We start from the raw sequence: 22500 nt of genomic DNA, 5'->3' as shown, positions 1-22500 counted from the left end.
GAGTTAAAACAGTTCCTCTCTGTGAAGCGAGGCCGACGTTTTCCCACGGTTCGCCGGAAAGCATACATCCAATAAATACAACCCGGCTCCATCTGAAGACGGTGGCAGGCTTGTAGTCCAGCCCACGGGGGGCGAGCTAAGTAAACACACCTGCACCCCCCCCCCCCCCCCCCCCCCGCGTTTAAACACAGCTCGTTTAACCAGACGGCTGACAGGGCCGCTGAGTTTGAGTCAGGCCCTCTGCCGTTTTCCTACGGTGCCGTGTCTACAGAGCATCTTAAGTCAGGTCAGCACATGGCCGTAGCAGCGCCCCCTGGAGGCAGCGTAGCGTAGGGAAGCAGGGCACCCTGCTGTGTATCTGTGGCTCAACACATGAAGGGGTGGCTTCCTGCTGCGGCTCACCGCATGAAGGGGTGGCTTCCTGCTGCGGCTCAATACATGAAGGGGTGGCTTCCTGCTGCTTGCTGCTCTGCACCGCACTAAAATAATTAATTAATTTGCTCCAACGTTTCTCTGAGGCAGATACAGTATATCTGAGCCATGGGTTTAAATCATTCCACAGAGTGTGTGTGGGTGTGTGTGTGTGTGACAGGGGGATGGGGCAAAGACAAGGCTACAAATGGTGGTTTTTGGAGAGGTATGCAATAAGCGCGACGGCCACGCCCACGTAGATGCCAGTTCCGATGGTGATTGATAGCACGGCCAGGAAGAGAGCACGTCTAGAGCTGGAACTGGCCAGGTGGAAATCTCCCTTAGACACCGCCTTGTTGGTCTGTGAGGAGAGGAGGAGAAGGAGGAGAGGGAGGGGGAGGAGGAGGAGAGGGAGGGGGAAAGGGAATGATGAGATGAAGAGAGAGGAGACAGAGATATTAAATTAATTGCAGGAAATTCTACAGTCATTTGGCTCATTTCCAGATGTACTGTAAATGGTGGTGGGTGTACTGGAGTAACCTTGCCTGGCCAAACATTAGCCTGGCTACCCACACTAATCATACTTGATCTACTTTAATATGTACTAAACAACATCAACAAGACCCCCCTCCCCCCTTGGCCAGCGGAAGAACACCCACCCCACGCAATCCAATCAACGTGTCTTTTTCTGTAACCATTTTGTTTAAACAATTTCAAAATAGATTTATTTGTGATTTATCTGCCCAGGGGGTGTATGTGTGTTAGGAAATCAATGGCAGCCACAGAACATGACGAGCCACAGATGATGAATCCTATCCAATCCGTCAATACAACTACAGTACTGTAAGCCAGTCTGAAATTAATCACCTACGATATCCATCATGGATACTGTTGACTCAAGGCTTGAGCCTGGCGCAAGAGGCCAGCATTACCATGTAATCCAATGCATGTCCAATGTAATCCAAAAAAAAAGGCTGCACACTGACAAAAGACACACATTTACATAGTGAACAAAATTATATAGATGCTCTCTGGATGTAAACATGTATTTATTTACATAGTGAACACATATATAGATGCTCTCTGGATGTAAACATGTATTTATTTACATAGTGAACACATATATAGATGCTCTCTGGATGTAAAAATAGATTTATTTACATAGTGAACACATAGATGCTCTCTGGATGTAAACATTTATTTATTTACATAGTGAACACATTTATATAGATGCTCTCTGGATGTAAAAATATATTTACATAGTGAACCTTGCATACCATCACTCCTGACCCTCCAACCCCTGTATCACTTACATTTTCACATCTGTACACACCTATATATTCGGATTATTATAAAAAAAAAAATATTATTATTTTTCTCTCTTTGTCTTGTCTCTAAGCTGTCTCCCTTTCTCTGTAGTATCCCCACCATGTTGTCATTGTGAAAGTCCGTGTACTGTGTTTGTCCATGTACTGTAATTCAATGTCTGTAAAGTGCTTTGAGATAAGGTAAGGCGCTATATAAAATAAATGTAATAGTGCTGGATTAAAATATTTAACCCGATTAATCGCATGATTGTCCATAGATAACTCACGATTAATCGCAAATTAATCGATTTTTTTTTCTCTACCTTAAACAGATCTTTTTCAGGTTCCAAGTTTTAATACTCTTATCAACATGCGAGTCAACAAATGCTTGCTTTATGCAGCCATTTAACACAAAAGGATGACCCTAATGCATTGCAAATTTGCATCAAATTCAAAACAGAGTGATGCACAAAATAACTTAAAAGAAAAGAATAATTTAAAACAATGAATAAAGTGTGCATGAAATAATAGGGGAAAGAAAACCTTAGGAACTTGTTACATTCACACACACAAGGGCTGAGTAATCACACACCCCCCCTCTCTCACACACACACTCTCCCAGCTCTCTTTCTCTCTTGCCCCTTCCTCATCTCTCTCACCCCCCTCTCTCTCTATATATCTCACACACACACACACACACACTTCAGAAACAAACATAGTATCAATGAGAGCATCAATAATACACCTGAGTGATGTAAAAAAAATGTAAAAATTAAAAAATGAAAGTTAATCATGAGTTAAAAAAAATAGTGCCGTTAATAGAATCGGGCGATAACGCGTTAATATCGCGTTAACTTTGACAGCCTTAATTATTATATATAGATGCTCTTTGGATGTAAACATAGATTTATTTACATAGTGAACATATTATAATTATTATAGATTCTCTCTGGATGTAAAAATTTATTTATTTTACATAGTGAACACATAATGCTCTCTGGATGTAAAATAGATTTATTTACATAGTGAACACATATATGGATGCGCTCTGGATGTAAACATTTATTTATTTTACACAGTGAACACATAATGCTCTCTGGATGTAAAATTGATTTATTTACATAGTGAACACATAATATTATGCTGCTTTATCTATATAACACATTATATAGATGCGCTCTGGATGTAAAAATAGATTTATTTTACATAGTGAACACATAATGCTCTCTGGATTGTTGTTAGCTTTATAGCAACACTAGCGGATAGCATTGTCCCCACGAAAAAGGTTTGGGTCTTCCCGAACCAGAAACCATGGGTTGACAGTACTATCCGAGCGGCTCTGAAAACGTGCACCACTGCTTATAACCTGGGCAGAGCGTCAGGAAACATGGAGGAGTATAAGGCTACAGTCGATACTCTGCGAAAGGCTGTAAAACTTGCTAAGAGGACATACGCTGACAAGATGGAGGCACAAATGGCCCAGAATGACACAAGCGGTTTAGGGCGAGGACTACGGACGATAACTGACTACAAAGTCAGCGCCCCCTCAATGGGGAGTGCCGACGCCTCTCTCGCGGACCAGCTCAACTCCTTTTACGCACGGTTTGGTGCAAACAGTAGTGACGCTAGCTCACGTGCCGGCCGTCGTGGAGGGGGGAGGGCATCCGCGCGGGGGGGGGGGGGGGCACTCTCTCATTGACGGAACACAGTGTGAGAAGAGCATTTATGCGGGTGAACACCAGAAAGAGCAGCTGGCTCAGATGGGATAACAGGACGTATACTTAAGTCCTGTGCTAACCAGCTAGCCCCAGTGTTCACCACCATATTTAATCTATCCCTGGCTGAGTCCGTGGTCCCTGCCTGTTTCAAGGTGTCCACTATAATACCGGTACCAAAGAAATCCTCCCCAACAGGTCTTAATGACTACAGACCGGTGGCACTCACCTCTATGGTCATGAAATGTTTTGAGAGGCTGGTTAAGGATCACATTTGTGCCTCCCTCCCCAGTGATATGGACCCGATGCAATTTGCATACAGGCCAAACAGGTCCACTGATGATGCGGTCTCCCAAGTACTGCACAGCACCCTCTCTCACCTAGACCGCCAGAAGGGTCCCCACATAGTCCCCACCAGACTGGTGGACAAGCTGATCGAGCTGGGTCTGAGCTCCGCTCTGAGCGCCTGGATACTGGACTTTCTGAGTGAAAGGCCCCAGGCGGTCAGGGTGGGGGGTCAGACCTCCAACACCATTCACTCTGAGCATCGGGTCCCCCCGGGGCTGTGTCCTGAGCCCCCTGCTGTATTCACTATACACAAATGACTGTGTGGCCAAGTTCAGCTCCAACTCCATAGTGAAGTTTGCGGTGATCTCGGACAACGACGAGAAGGCCTACCGGGAGGAGGTTGAGGTACTGGAACGCTGGTGCCAGGACAACAGCCTGCTCCTGAACATTGGTAAAACCAAGGAGCTGATCGTGGATTTTAGGAGAAAACAGCAGGGGACACACACACCACTGAGGATAAACGGGGCTACCGTGGACAGGGTGAGCAGCTTCAAGTACCTGGGGGTCCACATCTCAGAGGATCTGACATGGACAACACACATAGACTCAGTCGTAAAAAAGGCGAAGCAGCGCCTCTACCACCTGAGACAGTTAAGGAAGTTCAGAGTATCGGGGAAGATACTCCGAAGCTGTAGAGAGCATCTTGACTGGAAACATCACTGCCTGGTATGGAAACAGCATGGCACAGGACAAGAAGGCCCTACAGTGAGTGGTACGGGTATTGCACTACCACCCCTGCAGGTCCTATATAACAAGAGGTGCAAATCCATTGCCTGCAGAATAATGAAAGACCCTCACCACCCCAACAACAGCTTGTTCAAGCTGCTGCGGTCAGGCAAACGCCTGCGAACACCAGCAACTAGGACAGAGAGACTTCGGCTCAGCTTCTTCCCCCAGGCCATCAGAGCCTTGAACACTGAACTCTCCACACACAAGCACACATGAGCACACACACAACACACACACTGTACACGCTCACACACTAGCAGCCACTTTAACATGAGCACACACACACACTCATGCTGCACACGCTCACACTTATGGTCACTTTACAAAAGGAAAGGTCACTTTAAAAATAGTATAGTATAACTTGAGATTGTATAATATAGCATTGTATAGCAGTGTACATAAAGACCCAGTGCCTCATCCGTAGCTAACAGTATATTGCACTATCACAGGACCTAGCATGTCTTACCATGTTCTGTAGAAGAAGTGGAGCAATAAGTGGAGCAATATTCCATTTACTTAGGTACTAGGGATGTCCCGATCAAATTTTTTTGCTCCCGATCCGATCCCGATCATGTGATTTTGAGTATCTACCGATACCGATCTTTTCCGATCCGATAAAAAAAATTAAAATAAAAAACGTAAATGTTTTTTTTTATTTTAATTTTTTAATTTTTTTTTTATTTCTCACATTACATTCACCTTGAATGTTGACGTTATCCAGGTGAAAAGTTAACTTCATTCAAGCGAGGCATTGCAATCCTTGACATAAATCATTTGATGTATAATTAAATCAAAGGAAATGCGTTTGGGTCTGAGAGTGTGGCTGGTCTGCCGTTCTGCAGCTGGATACTATTGGTTTGTTTTGGCAAAATTCTTCTGCTCTGTGTGACAATAAATAAATGAATGATGATATGCAATTTAAAACCAAAACTAAGGCCTCAGTATGAGTTTAAGACATGAACATGGTCATGTTTGTTGAATAAATTTTTTTTATAAAAAATGTTTAATAAAATAAATTATCCCGATTATTATAATTTTTTTTGTCGATCCCGATCTTCGGAAAATCACGTGATCGGCGGTCTTGGCTGGTCCCCCCCCCCCCCCCCCCCCCCCGCACCAGACTCAAAAAGGGAGGCGATCGCTCTATTAAGGCTGTGGCCCCCAAGCTGTGGTGGAACCAGCTACCCCTGGAGATCAGAACTGCCTCCTCGCTGGAGACATTTAAGTCCCGACTAAAAGCTATTTTACTCCCTAGTGTTTTTCAATGTATGTGATGTATAGATTGGGGGGAGATGATAGCATCTAACGGTGCCAGGTCAGAGAGCTCGAAATGTGCATGGCTTAGCAGAGGGTGGTGGAAGAGGTGGTTCAGAGCAAGCAGGAGTCAGTGTGAGCAGCACACTGACCGAGCAGGGTGTTTACATTTTGATAACATAACATCAACAAGCTGATACGAACGGCACAGGCAGAGCGAGGGAGAGGTTCGACATCATTAGAAACTGCGTTTTAATGTGTTTAAAGGTTAAAGCTGTTGTCATGGCAGCGGCACATGACAACCAGAAGAGGGGCGGGCCGTCGTTGCTATGACGAAGATCATATAAATCGAACAGTGGTTCCGGGTAAGGGCAGACCAAAGAAACGAATCCCACGGGAGAGGAGACACCATCAGAGACTTTCAGAGACCCCCTCCTCTCATCACAGAGAGGGGGGGGGGGGAAGGATGTCACATCATCATTAGCTTCGGCTAACACGAGGAGGGTTTTGGCTAACAAGGCCTGAGCCACCATTGGACTGAATAACAGCAGAGACGATAGCAATGAAAATACAATATGTTAACATCTGAGCTGAGGCTTCTGTTTATGAAAATAAACAACGCTTTTCCTTGTAAGGTAGTACGCTGTCAAGTGTCGAATTCTTACGGAGGTGGTGAACACTTATGCTGCGAATTGCACTAACGGGGAATGATAGGATTGTACCAGCCAGGGTGAAGACATCGGAGAGTTAAAACACAACGCAGACGGTCAGTGGATGGAGAGACGATAACACAAGCCAAACAGACGGAGACGTGATACTGGCTGATTGATCAGAATCTAACAGTTGTTGCCGTGTGGACCCGGATTGCAGATCGAGATTAGATTAGGTTTAGACGACGATGCCAACAGTGGTTAAAGACAATGGGGCTGGAGACGGGGAGTGCCAAGGCCATGACAGAGGCCATGAGGGGGCACAGCAACCGAGCCGAGCGGAACCATGGACGCCAGACAACGTTGAGGAAAAAACGTGAGTGTGTCTCACGCTAGGGGTCTTAGCCTTATCTAACCTCGCAAGCCAATAAAAACGAACAAATAGTGAATCCGTAAACATAATTCGTTTGACACAGAGAGAAGCCAGCTGTAATAATATGAGGAAGACAAACTGAGAAGTGTGTTTTGGGACAGGCAGAGATGTTGTGATGAGTGTTTGTTTTGAAAGCCGAGAGGGGTTTTTATCTACAGAGAATGAAAAACAAACGGGGCCGGGGCAGAAGGAGTGTAAATGCGAGATGAGGAGAGGGGGGGGATGCTGAACCAGACGGAAAAATTGTTATGGCGGGAGTGTTGTCATGACAGGGGATAAGCCGAAAGGAGATTTACCAGTGTGTATTATGTCCGATCAGGCAAGAGTATTAGTCTGAGATAGCGTCCCCTAATAGGTAGAAAAGAGAGTGTTTGAGGCATTAAAGGGACAGTGAAGGGATAAAAAATTCAGTTTTGTGTCTCCACGGTAATACAGAGCCAGTGCTCTGAAGGTCGGCAGTTAGGCACAGAGACAATATGGCCGCACAGAGCCACGAGGAGGCCAACAGATAAGAACCAGAGAGTGACACGTCAGATAAAATACTCTAGACTGAGTTTGGCCGCCATCTAGGGGGGGCAGTGGGATAATACAGGCAAATAGAGGATGAGTAGGTCGCCACCTAGTGGCGGAGGGGGGGTAGTGCTGGGAAGTTTCCATTACCCATAGGGGAATATTTAGAGATAGGTCTCTACTACCATCTAGTGGCGGGGTGGGGGAGTGACTCCAGATTGAGTACAAAAGGGTGCTATTATTATAGTAATACTAGTGTTTCCAGTTAGGAGAGTTTAATCTAATTAAAGAGTTACATTTTTTCAAAATACCAACTGCTTGTGTGTATACACGGTGGTGTATGTGAGAACTTTGTAAAGGAACTCAAAGTGTTAGGATAGAGCAACGGACCGCTCCAGAGCAACGGACTGCTCCGTGTTTAGAATAGAGCAACGGACCGCTCCAGAGCAACGGACTGCTCCGTGTTTAGAATAGAGCGACGCACAGCTCCAGGGCGACGGAACTGCCCCGTGTAGGGTAGAGAAACAGACAGCTCCAGGGCGACGAAACTGCCCCGTGTAGGGTAGAGCAACGGACAGCTCCAGGGCGACGAAACTGCCCCGTTTAGGAGAGAGCGACGGACAGCTCTGTGGTTGTTGAGAGCGACGATGCTCTGTTGTATGTTATTTATAATGATAATATTGATATACAGGGTAATTAAATAGAGTTCAATTATACAGGATTAAATAAGGAACTCCACAGAGAGATGAGGTGTTAATTAAATAGGTTAATTATGAAATAAAGAGGGAGTTTGATTCCCAGGGGCGCCTTCTCATACTCGATAGGTAAGGCTTGAGTTTTCAGAGTACACAGTCACCAGAAGATCTGGCGCGCGCCGGGGGCCAACCTGGGACGAAGATAGAGTTGCACGGAGTGGGTATCGGAAGCTGCTGGTGTCACGACGGAAGACAAAAAACAGGGACAGATATGGGTGTGGAGAAGGTCGTAGACTAATAGAAAACACAAGGGTCGAGTGTACAGAAAACTGCTGGTGTTGTGTTTCTGCTTTCTGAGTCTGGAGATGACCGACAGCGGTGGAGACGACCCTCGACCAGGAGACAGGCGGGAGGAGGAGGCAGCAGGGGCCAGGCACCACAGCCTGGTACACAGATCATTTACGACTAGAGGGAGGAGACGGCGGTGGTGGGAGAGCAGATGTGGAGAGGACAGCCAGAGCACTGAGGCCGTAGCAGACCAGAGGAGACATTTTTGCCTAGGGGACCGCACCCTGGAACGGGGACCAGGAAAGAAGCCGTCTCTGAAGGGGCCCTTGCCCTAGAAGACGGGACCGGCCCAAGATGGGGGGTGTACTGTAAAAGGGAAGGGAGCGCTCTGATTTGACGTGGGGTGTACCTGAGTAAGGGGGGCCAAAGGGTTTAGGTGTGTTGTCTGAAAAGTTGCAAATCTGTGTCTCTCTCTATCTCTCTCTCTCTCTCTCTCCTCCCTAACCGTTGTTTATCCTTGCTGGTTTAGGTGTGATGCGTGTAATGTAAAACAATAAGGCAACAGGATAGAATTGTTGGGAGCAGACAAAGGGGCCCTAATTGTTATGAGTCTATTTTTTGTGTATAATTAATTGAAAAACCAAGTAGTCTGTTGATTCTGAAGGTTGATTAAGAATCAAAGGGGGGAATGAGAGAAATTGGGTGTTTTTCAATGTATGTGATGTATAGATTGGGGGGAGATGATAGCATCTAACGGTGCCAGGTCAGAGAGGTCGAAATGTGCATGGCTTAGCAGAGGGTGGTGGAAGAGGTGGTTCAGAGCGAGCAGGAGTCAGTGTGAGCAGCACACTGACCGAGCAGGGTGTTTACATTTTGATAACATAACATCAACAAGCTGATACGAATGGCACAGGCAGAGCGAGGGAGAGGTTCGACATCATTAGAAACAGCGTTTTAATGTGTTTAAAGGTTAAAGCTGTTGTCATGGCAGCGGCACATGACAACCAGAAGAGGGGCGGGCCGTCGTTGCTATGACGAAGATCATATAAATCGAACAGTGGTTCCGGGTAAGAGCAGACCAAAGAAACGAATCCCACGGGAGAGGAGACACCATCAGAGACTTTCAGAGACCCCCTCCTCTCATCACAGAGAGAGGGGGGGGGGGGGGGAAGGATGCCACATCATCATTAGCTTCGGCTAACACGAGGAGGGTTTTGGCTAACAAGGCCTGAGCCACCATTGGACTGAATAACAGCAGAGATGATAGCAATGAAAATACAATATGTTATCTGAGCTGAGGCTTCTGTTTATGAAAATAAACAACGCTTTTCCTTGTAAGGTAGTACGCTGTCAAGTGTCGAATTCTTACGGAGGTGGTGAACACTTATGCTGCGGATTGCACTAATGGGGAATGATAGGATTGTACCAGCCAGGGTGAAGACATCGGAGAGTTAAAACACAACGCAGACGGTCAGTGGATGGAGAGATGATAACACAAGCCAAACAGACGGAGACGTGATATTGGCTGATTGATCAGAATCCAACACTAGCCTTCAATAAACCCTGATTTTCCCACACCCTAACTCACACACTCCCATGCAATTTTATCTTGCCCCTTCCCCCTTGTATCTGTTCTTGTGTTCTTCTATCCCCTATGTGCTATATTGTACTTTGTGCTACTCTATCCGTATGTTGGCTTACTGTTGTCTTATTCTCTGATTGTACTGTCTTGTCCTGCTGTGCCTTTTTGTATTTTTATGAATTTGTATGCTTTGACTGTACAGCACTTTGGTTGGCTAGTCTTGAGTTTTTAAACGTGCTTTATAAATAAATGACTTGACTTGACTTGACTAGAACTGCGCCCCGAGAGAGGGAACTGCGCCCTGAGAGGAAGGTTTGCCCTGAGTGGGAGGTTTGAAAGGTCAAAGTGGGTATCAAACAGAAGTTTTAAACTGTGGATACCAAACAGAGAAGGTAAAGACGACTTTAAACTGTTAAAACAGTAATCCAGAACTATTTTATTGCACTGTATTTTTTATTTTATATGTCTGCAGTTTATGTACACTATTTTACTCTGTCTATTCTATCTTACTCTTTTTATTATTGTCTATTTAAAACTGAATCAAACCATAAACAAGGTGGCCTGTTGGGATGTTAGATCCTAATGTGAAAAACTGTGATTTTATATGTCTGCACTTCATGTGCTTATTTTATGCCTGTCTTTTCTCTGTTGTGAATCACTTTGAGCTGCAGTTTGTGTATGAAAGGTGCTATACATACAAATAAAGTTTATTATTATTATTATTATTATTATTATTATTATTATTAATTATTATTATTATTATTATTATTATTATTATTATTATTATTATTATTATTATTATTATTATTATTATTATTATTATTATTATTATTATTATTATTACCCCCATCCTCCCCCCTCAGGCTATAGCACGTCCTGCGTGACCTCTCTTGCTGGCTGCCCCTCTTTGTCTTCTAGCAGGGCACAGGGGGCTGTTATGCAAAGACATTAGGGAGTTATTATCGTTAGCAGACTGACCCCGGTTGCTTTCATCTCTCTGGACCACGAGGGGACGGTCATCAGAAGGACCCTCTCTAACTGTGTTAATTACAGGCCATTTGAATTAAGCCTTCGATTCCTCTGGAGATCCCTAGCCACGTTCATCACAAGGTCGGGGCTAATTGTGATTACACCCCAGTGGCTCCGAGTGGTCCGTGGAAGGTTCAGTGGAAGGTGGACCGAGGAGATACAGAGAACAGTGTGTCAAGAGGCTCAATACCTCCCGGGCAGCGTGTCGATGTGTCCTTGAGCAAGACACTTAACCCCTAATTGCTCCCGATGAGCAGGTTGGCACCTTGCATGGTTGCCTCCGCCGTCGGTGTGTGAATGTGTGAGTGAATGGGTAAAATGTGAGTAACAAATTGTAAAGCGCTTTGGATAAAAGCGCTATATAAAAAAGCAGCCATTTACCATTTACCATTACTTTGCTATGAAGGGGATGTGGTTTAGGTTAAAACCACCATAACTCAATTTATTAAAAAAATTTAAGCTCCTATACCAGTGAAACTTTATGGTTGGAATTCACTGTGTATAGGTTTACATATAATAGTGTATTTGAGGAAATAAAACAAAGTAATACTCTAAAATGTAAAACAAATTACATAAAAATATATAGTATAATTTTCTAAATATTGTATATTCTGTAATCATCGATTCATCCTTTTATTTTTCTACTCCATCACTGGCTGTGATGAGTTCGTCAACATATAAAGTAAACTATATTATAATTAAGACTAACCCCTGAGGACATAGTGATACTAACATGTTTCAAGACTAACCCCTGAGGACATAGTGATACTAACATGTTTCAAGACTAACCCCTGAGGACATAGTGATACTAACATGTTTCAAGACTAACCCCTGAGGACATAGTGATACTAACATGTTTCAAGACTAACCCCTGAGGACATAGTGATACTAACATGTTTCAAGACTAACCCCTGAGGACATAGTGATACTAACATGTTTCAAGACTAACCCCTGAGGACATAGTGATACTAACATGTTTCAAGACTAACCCCTGAGGACATAGTGATACTAACATGTTTCAAGACTAACCCCTGAGGACATAGTGATACTAACATGTTTCAAGACTAACCCCTGAGGACATAGTGATACTAACATGTTTCAAGACTAACCCCTGAGGACATAGTGACACTAACATGTTTCAAGACTAACCCCTGAGGACATAGTGATACTAACATGTTTCAAGACTAACCCCTGAGGACATACTGTAGTGATACTAACATGTTTCAAGACTAACCCCTGAGGACATAGTGATACTAACATGTTTCAAGACTAACCCCTGAGGACATAGTGATACTAACATGTTTCAAGACTAACCCCTGAGGACATGGTGATACCATAATGTTTCAAGACTAACCCCTGAGGACATAGTGATACCATAATGTTTCCCCTCTCTGCTTTTGTGCTCCTGCTAATCCAAGCAAGGCTGAAGTAGGATCACAACATTGCTACTGTTGTCTGCAGATACTCCTCAGTCTCTGCTCAGACAAGGCAGATACTCCTCAGTCTCTGCTCAGACAATGCAGATACTCCTCAGTCTCTGCTCAGACAAGGCAGCTACTCATCAGTCTCTGCTTAGACAAGGCAGCTACTCCTCAGTCTCTGCTCAGACAAGGCAGCTACTCATCAGTCTCTGCTCAGACAAGGCAGCTACTCCTCAGTCTCTGCTCAGACAAGGCAGATACTCCTCAGTCTCTGCTCAGACAAGGCAGCTACTCATCAGTCTCTGCTCAGACAAGGCAGCTACTCATCAGTCTCTGCTCAGACAAGGCAGCTACTCCTCGGTCTCTGCTCAGACAAGGCAGATACTCCTCAGTCTCTGCTCAGACAAGGCAGATACTCCTCAGTCTCTGCTCAGACAAGGCAGATACTCCTCAGTCTCTGCTCAGACAAGGCAGCTACTCATCAGTCTCTGCTCAGACAAGGCAGCTACTCCTCAGTCTCTGCTCAGACAAGGCAGATACTCCTCAGTCTCTGCTCAGACAAGGCAGATACTCCTCAGTCTCTGCTCAGACAAGGCAGATACTCCTCAGTCTCTGCTCAGACAAGGCAGCTACTCCTCAGTCTCTGCTCAGACAAGGCAGCTACTCATCAGTCTCTGCTCAGACAAGGCAGCTACTCCTCAGTATCTGCTCAGACAAGGCAGATACTCCTCAGTCTCTGCTCAGACAAGGCAGATACTCCTCAGTCTCTGCTCAGACAAGGCAGCTACTCCTCAGTCTCTGCTCAGACAATGCATGTATACACTATTATGTACTATATACTATTATATATACTATTATATACTGCAGGTATACTATACTGTGTACTGTAATGTGTGTACTGTAATGTGTACTATATGTATGTACTTTGTACTATGTATGTATGTAAATGAAAAAACAAACAAAAAACGAAATGTAAGTCTTCAGGGGTAGGGCCTGACAAGCCTAGTGCTTCTCCCTAGCCCTTTTAGGACAATTGGACAATGCTGCAATAGCAGCTGGTAAAACGTTGGTGATTTATGGAATGACCGTTGTATGTGTATGTGTCCAAAGCCTGAAATAAAAAATAACTGAACTGAACTGAACTGAACAGATACTCCTCACTCTCTGCTCAGACAATGTAGAAGGCCGCTGGCTCAAATCCCTGGAATTGAATGAACAACTCTCTCCCCTCCCTCAACAACTGCTAGAGTGCCCTTGAGCAAGTACCCTGTGTGCACTGAACCCCCAACTGCTCACAACAGTGGGCAATTCCCAGGTATGTGTGTGTGTGTGTGTGTGTGTGTGTGTGTGTGTGTGTGTGTGTGTGTGTGTGTGTGTGTGTGTGTGTGTGTGTGTGTGTGTGTGTGTGTGTGTGTGTGTGTGTGTGTGTGTGTGTGTGTGTGTGTGTGTGTGGTGTGGTGTCTGAGGATGTTATAACTGATTGTCTGACAACTGTTGTTGATACTGAACATCTTTAGAACCAGATAGTGTTGTTGATACTGAACATCTTTAGAACCAGATAATGTTGTTGATACTGAACATCTTTAGAACCAGATAATGTTGTTGATACTGAACATCTTTAGAACCAGATAATGTTGTTGATACTGAACATCTTTAGAACCAGATAGTGTTGTTGATACTGAACATCTTTAGAACCAGATAATGTTGTTGATACTGAACATCTTTAGAACCAGATAGTGTTGTTGATACTGAACATCTTTAGAACCAGATAATGTTGTTGATACTGAACATCTTTAGAACCAGATAATGTTGTTGATACTGAACATCTTTAGCACCAGATAATGTTGTTGATACTGAACATCTTTAGCACCAGATAATGCACAAATGAACCTTGTAAAGTTAGACAACAGAGACGGCAACAACATGACTGGTTTAAAACTACAAGGACAGCTAGCCTGCCTTCCTGCTGCAGATCATACTGTTTCTCATTCAATACTTAAGAACTTAAGAAATGTCATGTTTACAGTTAAAGCCAGATTACAGGTCCTTCCAACTAGTGTCTTTCTCTCTGGTGTCCTTTTTCTCCTCATTGTCTTCACAACGATCACAATACAGTCACTGAATCTTTGTCTCGTATTCTGAATGTCTGCTATGTGTATAAGGGAATGTACTGCACATCGCAAGGCATGACAGAACTGTTGAGCTATTAGTTAAGGGCATTATGCCAGATGCTCCATCTTTTGTTACAATGTTCAAACACTCTTGTGCTTCGTCTACTATGTTCAACCTCAAAAGGCGGATATGACGAGTAACTAGGAGGTCGCACATTTTAAGCTCTGCTGCTAGCATTTAATTTAAACCTACAAAACGAATCTGAATCTTATACTATGTTCAAACTGTGATACTAAATATGATGTTACAGCTAATACACCAGATGTGGTTGTTGTTTATGAGGACAGTAGAGAGGTCAGCATTTTAGAAGTAAGATGTACTTTTGATTACAGTCTGGAAGAGGCATGGTTTTAATGTACCAACTGCTCCAGGAGCTTGTAATACAGTAAATTAATTTATCAATGCTGCATACGCACAGATATGTGCACAAACCGTGTGTACGATCATTTCTAAGCAAAGTGTTGTGCGTACATCTAAGCACAGCTCCGACCGTGCGTACATGGCACCAAGCGGTTGATTGATTGATTGATTTTTATTGTGGAGTAAAAGACAGCATCCAAGGGATAAAAACATGAGAAAGTGCAAGCACTTATTTCCATCTTGGTCCCTGATTTTGGACATGGACAGACATCATAAAACATAGAGCATCATAATAAAACATACTAAAACAGAGCATCATAATAAAACATAGAGCATCATAATAAAACATAGAGCATCACAATAAAACATAGAGCATCATAATAAAACATTGATCATCATAATAAAAAACAGAGAATAAAACATAATAGCAACCCCATACAAAAAAACACTCCCTACCCTCTCCTTCCTATGGCTATTCTATACTTCACTGGCTAGCCATTTCTTTGTGGCACGTCTAAAACTTCCCCCCTCTTCGATGTTTTTCAGGGCCACTGGAAGCTTGTTCCACTCCAGTGCTGCAGAATATAAAAAAGTATTTGTGCCCATTAGGGAGTAAAATTTTGGCAGAATAAAATCCGTACTGCTCCTTCTAGTGGAGTATGAATGATTGTCACGGAATCGATTAAAATAATTAGATAGATATTTCGGACCTGTATTTTGAACTATCTTGTGTGTGAGACCTAATTTGATGTGAATTACCCTTTTATTGACCGGAAGCCAGTTTAGTTGCCTAAAGAAAGTTGGCCCTAGGTGAGTGCGTGGAGGTAGTTTAAGGACTACTCTCATTAATTTGTTTTGAGCTGTCTGAAGTTTGTTTTTCAGGACCTGTGGAGTGCCACTAAACCAGGAGGTGGCAGCATAGTCAAAGTGACTCTGTACTAATGCACCCGCTAGCATTTTAAGTGTTGCCTGGTCCAGTAGTTTCCATTGTCTAGCTAGGAATTTCGTTTTCTGGCAGATTTTAGTGTGGGCTTTTTTAGCCATGGCCTCTCCTGTAAGTTGTTTGTCCAGTATGCAGCCTAGATATACTACAGAATCCTTGTTTGTTATTTGCTTCTCACCTACTCTTACCTTCATTTCAATTTCTTTACCAAGCCGTTTCTTTGATCCGAACAGGTTTTTCCTAGATGAAGAGATAGTTTGTTATCTGACAGCCATGTCTGCACATTTGATAGCTCCTCACTAAGGGTCCTCTCCACTACTGCCAAGTCCTTATGGGAGACCAGAATGGCTGAGTCATCCGCATAAAGAAAAAAGACTGATGAACAGGCATTCTTCATATCATTTATGTAAATGAGAAAGAAGAGAGGCCCCAGGACACTCCCTTGAGGTGATCGCCTTGGCTGAGGAGTAGGTCCCGTTTACATCTACCATCTGAGACCTGCCTGATAGATATGAGGTGACCCAGTTCAACGCTGACCCACTAAACCCAATCGCCTTCAATTTAAATAAAAGGACACTATGGTCAACCGTATCAAATGCCTTTTGTAGGTCCAACATGATCATTCCACAGAATTTCTTTGCATCAATCTCCTTTCTGATGCAGTCAGTCAAATACACCAGACAAGTCTCAGTGGAATGAGATTGTCTAAAGCCTGACTGATGCTCAAATAGGATATTGTTACTCACTAAATATGTATTGATCTGTTCATGAATGATTTTTTATGATGATTAGAATAGGAAAACGGGATAATCTTTCATGCATTAGAGTTCCAACATCGACATGTTCGGTATGACTCAATGCAGATGATCATAGTTAATGACTCTGACCGACCCAACGACCCAACAGGAGTGCAATTATAATGGGCTCACAAGAGGCACAGGGGGGGGCAGACGCAGAACGCTGCAGCAATTCAGTCAAGAAGATCATACAGCAGTTTTAAGTAAATCTACCCTTGCAAGGTCTTAATCTAACTTTAAAAAACCTAAACGAAAAAAGGCATTTATTTTGCAGTATATGTTATCACCGCAAATGCCAACGCAAGTGCAAAATAGTGGTTACGAGTTTTTATTCTCCATTGGGTTGCACAGGTAGCAATTTGCTTCAGTGACATGTTAATTTCAGTCATTACACTGCAAATGTCGGGTCAGCTTGTCATTTATTTCTGTCAATGTGCTGGTTCTATAGGACTGCGTCAGTCAACATCCTTGGCTCCCGGCGCACCGAAGATAGTCTGGACGCCCTCCTCCTCAGCAGAGTTGTCTGTGAAATTGACAACGTCATTGGATTTATTTATTCTCAAAGAATATCTAAAATCATAGATTAAATATATATATATTTTTTTATCCACTTTTTCTCCTTATTTTTCTCCCATCCCAATTTCGCCTCGCCAATTCTCCCTTCAATTCTCCCCTCCCCTGTCTCGAACGTTGCTAGACTATGCCTCCCACTGGTCGGCTGCAGTGAGGACCAAGCCTTGCATCACGTGTCCCCTCCGGTACACGAGGAGGCAGCTGTCGCATCTTTTCACCTGAACAGCACAATCTCTCAGTGGCGAGGAGTAACGCGTGGTAGGGACACGCCGCCCTCGTTGCTTCATGATTCTGCTGTACAGGCGCACCAACCGACCTGTAGGAGTCGCTGTCCACAACGTAGAGTGCGTAGAGACATTCTAAATTCCGTGCCTAGGAACAAAAATAGAACACTTTCTACGCATTATTGATAAATGAGGGCCCTGGTGTTTATATTTGGGAGCCTAGGTAATGTCCACAGACTAGTAGTGAGGGGGCTGCAGATGGCAGGAATGTCCGAGCCAAGAGCTCAGGCACTGGAAAAATTCTGCTCTATATCTGTGATAATTGGCAGTCGCCAATTTGGAGGAGACATTGCTTCCTGTATCCACAGACAGGACTGGCTACATGTGTTGTTTTGAGATTCCAATGGTTTGTGCATCTATTAAAGTTTGTGTTCAAGGATTGTTGTCTAAATGTGAACACGGAAGATATAAAAATGTGTGTGTGTTTGTGTGTGTTTGTATGCGTGCGTGCGTGCCAGCGTGCGTGCGTGCGTGCGTGCGTGCGTGCGTGTGTGCGTGTGTGTGTGTGTGTGTGTGTGTGTGTGTGTGTGTGTGTGTGTGTGTGTGTGTGTGTGCGCAGTGCACGCGCGTGTGTGTGTGTAGAGTGGTCCTCCCCTGCAGCTTCTCCCCAGGCCATTTCTGCAATGAGTTTGGTTGCTTGGTTAAATAATGGTAATATATACACAGCGTTCTGTCATCCTCCAAGACTGAGAGAGGGAGAGGGGGGGGGGGGCTAAACAAGCTGGGGAGGAAGACTAGCTCTGTGGTGAGTCAAACTGAACAAGCTAGTGAGGAAGACTAGCTCTGTGGTGAGTCAAACTGAACAAGCTGGTGAGGAAGACTAGCTCTGTAGTGAGTCAAACTGAACAAGCTGGTGAGGAAGACTAGCTCTGTAGTGAGTCAAACTGAACAAGCTGGTGAGGAAGACTATAGCTCTGAGGTGAGTCAAACTGAACAAACTGGTGAGGAAGACTAGCTCTGTGGTGAGTCAAACTGAACAAGCTGGTGAGGAAGACTAGCTCTGTAGTGAGTCAAACTGAACAAGCTGGTGAGGAAGACTAACTCTGTAGTGAGTCAAACTGAACAAGCTGGTGAGGAAGACTAGCTCTGTAGTGAGTCAAACTGAACAAGCTGGTGAGGAAGACTAGCTCTGTAGTGAGTCAAACTGAACAAGCTGGTGAGGAAGACTAGCTCTGAGGTGAGTCAAACTGAACAAGCTGGTGAGGAAGACTAGCTCTGTAGTGGGAGTCAAACTGAACAAGCTGGTGAGGAAGACTAGCTCTGTAGTGAGTCAAACTGAACAAACTGGTGAGGAAGACTAGCTCTATGGTGAGTCAAACTCAATCCATCATGCTCCACAGCCGTGGGCACGGACTGCTGCCAATTGCTGGAGAGCTAATGGCTGGAGAACTTGAGAACTGTTAGGACTATCTGACTCTTAACACTTTCAGTGCCAGGCCGTGTTTTCCTTTTTACCCCGTTGATGCCACGGTCCACGGCCCATGTAACATTAATATCGCCTAATCTATGTTTTAAATTATGCTATGTGTCTAATCTGCCCATCGCTTATCAAAGAATCATTTTCCAGTCAACATTGGCAAAGCAGATTGTGTTTTTATCGCTTCATTTCCTTTTTATAGCATTTTGAAAACCACTCGGTTTCGAAGAAAAAAAACAACACATTCCCTGATAATCGCCTTTTACTGGAATATTCCAGAACGTTATCATTTGTCGGTCTATTTATGAATCGTTTTCAAATAAACGCTAGATGGTCGATAGTATTTGTGTGCGCACACACGCTCGTGCCGTGCGCTGATAATCGCTGCTATTATTTCCTCATGGCTTTTACAGTGAAACAGCCATATCACATATAGTGGAAACGCTTATATCTCCATGAAAACGAGTCTGATTATCCTAACACTGATAACATAGATTCCTTACCTGACATCAGATGGTATCCAAATGGTATATTCCAATTCCTGATCACCATTAAAAAAAAATCAATAAGTATATTGATCCAACGTGTGTACAGTATAACCCATGCTCGCCGCGGCTCAGAGGCTCCAGAATGAACTCTGGTAACTCCGGCTGCATCAGTGGACTGGAAAATGTGGACTGGAATATTTTTTTTCCCATCCATTTTCATTGAGTCCATTCCAAAAGGGTGATTTACGATCTGGGAGACGATAGGGGGCGCTTTTTTCACATCTGATCGCCGGCGGCCCTGGATCTCCAACGGTAGGCTCGCGTGATGCAATATGATTTCAGATCGCTAATAAAAAAATTAAAAAAATCAGAGAAAAGCCGTGACGTGGCTTTCAACATCAAAATCGTAAACCCGAGATTAGCCGTGAGTGGCGCTCAAAGTGTTAATAATAAACACTGCACAGACGGTTTGGACCATGTATACCATCAACACGTACTATTACTACTGTCTGATTAAATCCTGCCACTTACTACTGTTATTACTATTATCATTACTACTTGCACTTGTTCTATGTTCTATTATTATTACTACCTATACTACCTGTTCCCCCCATGCTGCTATGACATAATTATGCATTTTGACTTGACTTGATGATAGTTTCTGCTCCGGTATGGTACAGTACATCATCATCATACAAATTATCTGAGAACTGACATTCTCAAATATTTCAGGAATATTTTTGTGAGAAATATGACTAATTACTTTTGACTTTTGACTTATTAATTTATAAAACAAAATAGCATATCACAATTCAATATAGTGGCAGCCGGCAGAGCAGCAGGAGAGGAGCAGTGATGCCACAGATTACTTGTAAAAGTAATCCGATTACTGATTACTGATTACTCCTTTAAAAAGTAATCCAAGTTACTTTACTGATTACTTGATTATCAGAGTAACTTAGTTACTTTGAAAGTAACTAGGTTACGAAGTCGTCGTCGTTCCCCCAACAGTTTTTTTTAAACGCTTTATTGAAAGTGCATAAATTGTTTTTAACTTGTTTCTCTGCACATAACGTAAATTGTTAAACTAGTGCTTCAGCTTCTGTACCATCAAGTATGGTAAAGCAACAGTCTATGATGCTCACAGCATTAGAGCAGCCAGCCAGTGGTTGTACAAAACCAGTGTATCCATTCACATCTAACAAATGCAGGCTGAACTATTCAATTATATCAACTGTAACTATTAAATTGTTTTTATAAATGTCTCTCTATAAACATACAAGCAGTCTCTCTTTAACATGTAAATTAACTGTAAATCTGGCAAATAAGAGCTTTTCTCTCTCTCTCTCTCTCTCTCTCTCTCTCTCTCTCTCTCTCTCTCTCTCTCTCTCTCTCTCTCTCTCTCTCTCTCTCTCACCCCTCTCTCTCTCTCTCTCTCTCACCCCATGCCTCTTTCTCTCCAACCCCACCCAGACAGCCTACATCTCTAATATAATAATAATAATAATAATAATAATAATAATAATAATAATAATTATTATTATTATTATTATTATTATTATAATATAATCCCTTCTCTCCCTCTCTGTGTGTATGTGTGTGTGTGTGTGCGCGTGTGTGCGTGTGCTTGTGCTTGTGTGTGTGTGTGTGTGTGTGTGTGTGTGTGTGTGTGTGTGTGTGTGTCTCTCTCCCCTCTCTCTGTCACTCGTGTTCTCCCACCTGGAGAACTGTGGGAGAGCATTAGAGCAGCCAGCCAGTGGTTTTACAAAACCAGTGTATCCATTCACATCTAACAAATGCAGGCTGAACTATTCAATTATATCAACTGTAACTATTAAATTGTTTTTATAAATGTCTCTCTAGTCTTCTTGCGGTTTCACTTCGTTTAGACAAGCGTTTTGGGGTGGAATTCTCAGACGAATGCAACGGAGCCCTGCTGTCAGACGATTGGCGCATATGTCACATGACGTGCTGTGAAGACCCGCCCTACTCTGCCTCTGATTCGCAGACTGTGGATGGGGAATGTGATTGGGCCAAAGCAGAGTCACTCACAGACAGAGAGTCCAGTCACGCCGCGAGGACACATTCTTGTGTAACCCTTTCACTGCCACACCACGTCACTCCCAAATAAGAAAAACAGCTCAAAAATGTATTTTTGACTGTCGAAAACGAAATAAAATACTGCATTCCGCCTGCATTATGAATTTATGATGAGATAGTAACGAAATAGTAATGCACAGCCACTTGGACAAGTAACTGCAATCAGATTACTGGCTTTTAAAGATTAACGCGTTAGATTACTATTTTCGGGGGAAAGTAATCAGATTACAATAACGCGTTACTTAGTAACGCGTTACCGGCATCACTGGAGAGGAGAGGTGATAGAGAGCAGATGTGTGTGTGTCTCTACCCATATTAGGAGTTCCGGTGATGAAACCGGCCTGTACAGCAATCAGGCTGATGCCCATATATGGAGTTCCACCACAATCGATGTGGCTGCAGCTCGTTACCACGCCGAATGGAGAGGGGGAGGCGAGAAGGTGTTCATTGTGTACTCAACTGGACCCTAGACTGCATGGCTGAGAAACCCCCTTGTGTACTGACCCTGGACCGGACAACTACTCTGAGTATTGAACAATCCTTTTGTACGAGAGCCTGTTTTTGTGTTTTGACCATCGGACTGTATTACGACCATTCTATTTTTGCCCATCGGACTATATTCTGCCTGTAATCAATAAATATTCTTATTGATTGATATTACACTTGTGTGGACAATTGAATTTGTTTGTTTTTGAACCGTGACGAGTCTGAACACCACCAGGCTCGTCACAATATATATACACCTTGGAGTGACAGCACAGTATATATATATATATATATATATATATATATATATATATATATATAAGGGGTGTAAAGGTACACGTATCCGTACCGAACCGTTTCAGTGTGTACCGTACCATACCGAATGGCTGTGTACCGAACAAATACAATGGTATGTTAACCACTAACGACCGCCCACCGGGGGCTGTTTTTTTCACAATCTAATATAATAATTATTATTATATTTAATTTTTTTACAAGTCGATTATTA

At 43.4% G+C, this 22500-nt stretch overlaps 1 protein-coding gene across 1 annotated transcript in view; it reads right to left on the bottom strand.

Annotated features, from left to right (window-relative positions):
- Positions 1-562: 562 nt before the first annotated feature.
- Positions 563-22500, bottom strand: part of syndig1 (synapse differentiation inducing 1) — a gene marked incomplete at its 5' end in the record, with an annotated part of 172941 nt that continues 151003 nt past the window's right edge. Inside the window, one exon of the mRNA XM_084321895.1 lies at positions 563-772. Coding sequence (XP_084178021.1) covers positions 614-772 — 159 coding nt within the window. The 3' untranslated portion in view covers positions 563-613. The remainder of the gene's footprint in view (positions 773-22500) is intronic.

The sequence above is a fragment of the Notolepis coatsorum genome (assembly GCF_963971535.1).
Source record: "Notolepis coatsorum genome assembly, chromosome: 9".
Lineage (NCBI taxonomy): Eukaryota > Metazoa > Chordata > Actinopteri > Aulopiformes > Paralepididae > Notolepis > Notolepis coatsorum.
Note: the sequence above shows the minus strand (reverse complement) of the source record. Positions and strands in the feature narration are given on the sequence as shown.